This window comes from Myzus persicae, unplaced genomic scaffold (genome assembly GCF_001856785.1).
Source record: "Myzus persicae strain clone G006 unplaced genomic scaffold, MPER_G0061.0, whole genome shotgun sequence".
Lineage (NCBI taxonomy): Eukaryota > Metazoa > Arthropoda > Insecta > Hemiptera > Aphididae > Myzus > Myzus persicae.
Genome location: NW_019104347.1, coordinates 14,574 through 21,140, shown reverse-complemented (window position 1 = coordinate 21,140; position 6,567 = coordinate 14,574). Strand labels below are relative to the sequence as shown.

Below are 6,567 nucleotides of genomic sequence, written 5' to 3'. Positions count from 1 at the left end.
CCTTACTCAGCGAACATGCAGTTGAGAAGAAAAATGCCGGAGAAGAAAAATCATCCACAGGAGTTCCCGATTATGTTTCATTCACGGACCGTAAGTATTACATTTAATATTATTTAATCTACCATCACCCGGCGTATTATATAGGCTCGCCCGGCGTATTATATAGGCTCACCCGGCGTATTATATAGGCTCACCCGGCGTATTATATAGGCTCACCCGGCGTATTATATACGCTCACCCGGCGTATTATATAGGCTCGCCCGGCGTATTAAATAGGCTCGCCCGCCGTATTATATACGCTCGCCCGGCGTATTATATACGCTCGCCCGCCGTATTACATACGCTCACCCGGGTGAGTCTATATAGTATGTAAATTCCAAAAATCGTATAAAATCAACCTTCCGACCGATCGTCCTGTAACTTACACAGATCGTAGCAAGTACCCTGGGCTACCATGCCTGTGATTTTGATCGATTTTCTTATTATTTTAGGTAATTTTCAACCAAATGAAACAAAATATGAGGATGATACACCATTAAAAACACATATAATGATAAACTGTCCATTTTGTAAAGAACATTTCATATATGAAATTACTCTTTTGGACCACATGATGGAAACTCATTTTTTATCAAACAACAATGACAAGAAATATCTCGCAAAAAATGAAGTACACATATTTTACATAAAATAATATTTTTATTGATAATCATTATTTTTTTTTTAATTTTTTAATTTTTTTTTTTTGTTTAATAGAATATGCTTATGATGATTGCTACAGCTATTTTAAATATAAAAGAGACTAAGTTTACAACAGAATCCTTACTATTTTATTTAAATTCTTATGGCTGCCGAATACAAGACATTCAAAAAATGAACTTTATCTTACAAACTAATATAAATGCAATACAATATTTTATAAACAACAACACAACAATAACAATGGCAAGGTACACTGAAACAAATAAAATTATTCAGTTTATTGGTGAGGGAGTTGAAGAAAATGAAATTATTGTATCATGTGACACTAAAAAATTAAATATTCTAGCTAAAAATTATGTAAAGTTAAAATATAGTGAAAACTTGGAAAAAAAAATATTGCTAAAAAAATTAAAGATTCTATCAAAATACTACAAGGCCAATTAGTCATCAACAATTCTAAATTTATTTTATCCTTAAAAACTAAATTACCGGCTCCAGAAACAATATTAATACTCAACCCTCCATTTCAAAATTTTTTTAATACACAAAGGATTCATCAAAACATACCAACACAAAACTACATCAATGACCAACTGCCACATCTGCAGAATATAAATGATCTTGACAATTTAATATCAACTATAATCATGTACAATATGTACCAAGCAATTGATGAGTAAGTGAAATTATACTTCAAACATACTACTAAAGAAATATTTCTATGTACTTTTTTTTTTTTTTTCAGTTACAAGGGATATGATCTGAAAGAAATTATGGAATTAAAAATTGATTTAATTAAACTGACCATAATAAAAAATTACATTGATTTAATTAATTTGCAAATAAAGGATGTCATTAGTGAGGATGGATTGCAAATCATCAACAACCAAAAATACATAAATAAGAATGTCATTTATGCAATTGACATTGAATTCAAAAAATTTATAAACCGGATAGAAAACTTTTGGATGCAAGCACAATTTGATTTGAATTTTGAAAATCCTGTGTAAGTTTTACTAAGTAATTATTACTTAAAACTTGTTTACAACTATACATATTACTCAAATAATTAAAATAAATAATGTTAACTATAAATTCAAACCAAATAGATATCCTACCATACAACATGATTGCAAAGTAATTTATTTTGATTCTGAGAGAACAGTGAAGTTTGTGCTACAATCCACTCCAGAATTTCATGATGTCCATTATAATGAATTGTTGGTGGTAGCTTGTTTGAAAACATACTTCAGCAATGCAGTCAAATCTAATAAAAGTACAGTATGTATTAATGATCAAAAAACAAATTAATACTTTTTTATTTATTTTATTAAATTATATTTTTTTTTTATTATTCTAGCTAAACAACATATATCAACATATAGAAATTATCAAAGTTATAACTAAATTCCAATTTATCAACAAAAAATATCTTAAAACTACTTTACAAAATTTAATTAATCAACAGTACATACATCAATATTCTTATTCAAATTATACAATATACAAACCAGCAGACAATGTAAAAATCGAATCCCTAATTTCAAAATTTAAATATATTGAAATGGTTCATGTCATACTGAACATAACAGAAGAAATATATTTAACAACAGCAATAAAATATGAGGTAATGTTGATTTATTGGATTTAAATATTATTCAAAAATTTAAATTATATTTTGTATCATATTTCAGCTATCAAGCAGTGTATACAACTATACAAACATCCCGCGCAGCCATAAAATGCAAGAAAACAAATGTATGGACAACATTCAACAGAAAGTATTATTTATCAAAAAATTTTTAAATTCAATAACACTAAATCAACATACAACAATTGGCACAATACACAATACATTCACAACAAAATTAACAACATACAAACAACTTTTGCACACAGTTTTAAATAGCTTACCCAAATCTCCCATCAACTATATTGTCTCAACCGATGAACTATTAGAATATCATACAAATTCAAATTTACAACTTCCTTCAGCCATTCCATCCACTACAACCTCAAAATATCTCAAGCAATCACTACAGACGTCACACACAAAATTCTATACCCAACATTCAGAACTACAGGATTATTTAGAAAAGTATTATAATTAAAATTGTTTAAAAAAAAATACATGTATATATAACTTAAATTTTTCTGCTGTTTGTATAATTTCAGTCCAAAAATAAAATTATTTGTTATTACTTAGTAAAATATTTTTTATATCCTTATATAATATATGTAATATGTTTTCTAACTTCTGATAATTTATAAATAAGGTTTCGCCAAAATATAAGCAGATAACAGTTTATCTTGATCCTTTAAGTATCTTTCTTCTAACCTAACCTAACCTTGAGAAGTAGAAGGAATGTTGCTATTTGTTTGTTCAATATTTGATACATTAGGCACCTGCACTTCAGCGTCAGCCATACTAGAACCTGCTTGCAAAAAAAAACTTGTAATTTAATATTATAAAAAATAAAAATAATAATTATTTGGTTTATTTACCTGATGAAATTCCAAAAATCGTATAAAATCAACCCTTCGACCAATCGTTTTGAAACTTACACACATAGTATAAAGTACCCCGAGATACCATGCCTGTGATCACCGAAAACTGCAAACCATCCTTACTTCCCTCCCCGTCTGCTGAACAAATGCAATACATGTTCAAAGAGGTATTACCGACCCCCCGCACCGCAGATCACTTCCCCACCCTAAACCACCTTAAATAATGGTTTGCAATGAACAGACAAAAAAAGAAACAACTATATATATATATAAAGGGTACGTACTCCGCTACCCTGTGGATGCATTTAGGAGGGTAACAATTGCGATGGATTTAATTAACAATACAATACAATACATTTTATAATTAAATAACAGTTTTAATTAATAAATAACAAATTAGAATTTCTTAGAATTATTTTTTTTCCGCATGCATTTTTAAATTTGTTTCAACCACTCCCACATAATAAACATAATGATGACTAATGGTTCTGAAACATGAAATGTTAATAAATCAATTAGTTATTTTTTAGCTTGAGGCAATAGGTAATTTATGTTTTTTATGATAACTTACATTTTGTCGTCGATGACGGTTTAATTGGTTAGGCGCGCCAAAAGCTTGTCCACAAGGTGGGCATTTATACGGACAAATATTGGTATGTTTTACATTATCATGGTAACGTAGGTTACGTCGATCTTTAAATACAATTTGGCATTTACTACATTTGTGTAGTACCAATAACTTGTGTTGCATATCTATGTGCATCTTTAGGTTGTGTTTCAATAAAAATGACCGTCCACATACTGTACAGTCGTGCCCTATACCACCAAAATGTGTGAGGAAATGCCTTTCTAAGTTGTCTCTGCGTTTAAATAATTTGGGGCAATATCTGCATTGGTGTACTCCATTCACGGAGTGTGTAGTGCTATGGTTCATGTACCAAGATTTATATTTGAATTGTTTTTTGCATTCTTTGCATTCATATAAGTCATCCGGAACTACATAAATATCAAAATGATGCATTAGTAAAAATAAAATATATAGTTTGCATTGTTATTACTTCTATCGGTGGTTGAATTGGTAGAATCACTACTATCATCATCATCATCAAAGTCACTGTTCACGCTATCAAATATTTCCCCCTCAGTTGGGTTTTTGACTGAATTCTGCAGGATGAGGTCCATACTTAGTGCTGTAATAAAAATATAATGTAATCAAAACAATGCTACAGATATATCCTTTTGCGTGCCCTTGCGGGGAACGTTTTGGCGCCCCCAACCTTAGGTGAGCATTGTTATTACCTATATTGGTATTCAAATTGCTAGTACCACTTATATCATCATCGTCGTTGTCACTATTCTGATCATCACTTTTGTTTATATTAATTGAGTCTTTCCCAGTTTGCTGTGTCACTGCATCTTGCTGTATGAGACCCATGCTTACTGCTGTAATAAAAAAATATAATGTATTAAAAACAATGCTGCAGGTGTAGATATTTGAATTTAAAGTTGGGACATATTGTATCATCATGCAGCATATGTATGATAATATATCATAAATTTGAAAAATTATTTTATAATAAATATTGTCCCTACAATCACATAAATGACATAAACAAAAAGCTTAGGTGAGCATTGTTATTACCTGTATTGGTATTCAAATTGCTAGTACCACTTATATCATCAACATCATCATCATCATCATCATAATCATCATCATCAAGGTGGTTTAGTGCGGGGAAGTGATCTGCGGTGCGGGGGGACGGTAATATTACGTAATATCTATCTATCTTGTTGTAATATATCACACCATTAAAATGGACAGACAATCCGAACGAGTGAAGGTAAGTATCAAGTAAGTATCATCAGGTAAGTATGTGATTTACGATCAAAAATTTAATATAATTAACATAATATAAATGAGAATAATGAAATAATGAGACATTACTTTGACGTCGGCGTGGATAATCATGTTATCAGATTATTTTGATAATAAGAAATACAGGGCCACTCGTTGCAGTGTGACCGTAGAGAGGGAATATTGTGTTGATGGCTTGCCACAAGACAGATGATACACTCGTCAGCTATTACGACAACGACGACGAAGGCGACACAGCGGGTGGAAGGGGGTCCGTGCATAGAGCGTTGACGGCTGTGCTATCATTGGTTGTAGCTGAATACCGTAATCCTAACAACCACGTGAATAATATGAAGCATGAAGTCAAACGTTATTTATCATCGCCTGCCAATATAACAATTGATAAGATGTTTGTTTGTTTTTTTTTTTTTTTGATATTGTAATGTAATAATGAACAATAATTATTGTGATGCTTGCTATATTAAATTTAAGAACCGATCAACATTCCTGTGCCATTTGGCAAGTAATCATCATGGACCATTTCCTCTTGTCAACGCCACAAAAATTATTGATGGTGATGCCAACAAAAGTAATTTGAACATAATGTACTTACCAATGAGTTATAGTAGTTATACTAATATGTTTTTCTGTTACTTTTCAAAGTCCTTTCGTTCAGGGGTCGGCAACTTTTTTTGGCGTATTTAAAGCAATTCATATTATGTCCTCGCTTTGCAGCGTTAGCACACGTAGTTTCGTACCACCGACAGTCGTTCTCGTGAGTGTAAATCTAGCATTTCATTCATATAATATTGTACATCGTGAATGTAAAAAAAATGTTAACTACCACTAAACGATCACGACTTGTGAGTAAACAAGTGGTCTCTTTCACTGTTTTTCCAAATAATATGTGCAGAATTTGCCTCGCCACGTCAGTCCTCTGATTAAACCGAGTCAAACTGCTTAAAAACAATTTTATGTCCACTGTAGAAATTTTACTATAAGGTTTATTTAAGTGCTGGCTAGTGAAAGCCCTCACGAAAAAACTTTATACTAGGTAGGGTAAAACAGTGGACTAGGACTATCGGTGATACCACTATAAAAAAAACGCACCATATGCAATGGCCCCTTGGGCGGTGTGGAACGATTGCAAAAAACTTGTTATGGTTATAAGGTAAAAGTCAATAGTATATATAATAGTATATAATATATATTTTTTTTTATTTATATTAATATAATAATGTGTGTCTATATAGTGAGCCGGGTGAGTCTATATAATATGACGTTCTCTACACTATGCCGGGAGAGTCTATACAAACAGTACCACTATCACCGAAAACTGCAAACCATCCTTACTTCCCTCCCCGTCTGCTGAACAAATGCAATACATGTTCAAAGAGGTATTACCGACCCCCCGCACCGCAGATCACTTCCCCGCCCTAAACCACCTTAAATAATGGTTTGCAATGAACAGACAAAAAAAGAAACAACTATATATATATATA

At 31.5% G+C, this 6,567-nt stretch overlaps 2 protein-coding genes and 1 long non-coding RNA gene across 3 annotated transcripts; 1 reads left to right on the top strand and 2 right to left on the bottom strand.

Moving 5' to 3' along the window:
* LOC111041393 lies at nt 1–3,025 on the top strand. The gene is made up of 7 exons (XM_022325660.1): nt 1–90; nt 492–670; nt 757–1,378; nt 1,448–1,708; nt 1,812–1,983; nt 2,063–2,329; nt 2,397–3,025. The coding sequence occupies exons 3-7, from the start codon at nt 1,350–1,352 to the stop codon at nt 2,811–2,813; spliced, it is 1,146 nt and encodes a 381-aa protein (XP_022181352.1). The 5' UTR covers nt 1–90; nt 492–670; nt 757–1,349; the 3' UTR covers nt 2,814–3,025.
* On the bottom strand, nt 1,879–3,395 carry LOC111041394. The gene is made up of 3 exons (XR_002605325.1): nt 3,208–3,395; nt 3,051–3,137; nt 1,879–1,969 (listed from the first exon to the last, which is right to left on the bottom strand). It is a non-coding gene; the product is annotated as an uncharacterized LOC111041394 (long non-coding RNA).
* A 294-nt stretch (nt 3,396–3,689) lies between these two features.
* Nucleotides 3,690–4,790, bottom strand: LOC111041383 (zinc finger protein 577-like). Its single transcript, XM_022325653.1, has 4 exons — nt 4,510–4,790; nt 4,269–4,400; nt 3,782–4,206; nt 3,690–3,698 (listed from the first exon to the last, which is right to left on the bottom strand). Exons 1-4 carry the CDS (start codon nt 4,736–4,738, stop codon nt 3,690–3,692), a joined length of 795 nt encoding a protein of 264 aa, XP_022181345.1. The 5' UTR covers nt 4,739–4,790.
* Nucleotides 4,791–6,567: the final 1,777 nt, after the last annotated feature.

Excerpts from the sequence above, each read along its gene's own strand:
- LOC111041393 (XM_022325660.1), top strand. The coding sequence starts at position 1,350 with ATGTACAATATGTACCAAGCAATTGATGA. Across the intron at positions 1,379-1,447 it reads ATGTACCAAGCAATTGATGA|TTACAAGGGATATGATCTGA; the intron begins GTAAGTGAAATT and ends TTTTTTTTTCAG. Across the intron at positions 1,709-1,811 it reads TTGAATTTTGAAAATCCTGT|ATATCCTACCATACAACATG; the intron begins GTAAGTTTTACT and ends CAAACCAAATAG.
- LOC111041383 (XM_022325653.1), bottom strand. The coding sequence starts at position 4,738 with ATGATGATACAATATGTCCCAACTTTAAATTCAAATATCTACACCTGC. Across the intron at positions 4,401-4,509 it reads CAATTTGAATACCAATATAG|CACTAAGTATGGACCTCATC; the intron begins GTAATAACAATG and ends TTTTTATTACAG. Across the intron at positions 4,207-4,268 it reads CAATTCAACCACCGATAGAA|TTCCGGATGACTTATATGAA; the intron begins GTAATAACAATG and ends ATATTTATGTAG.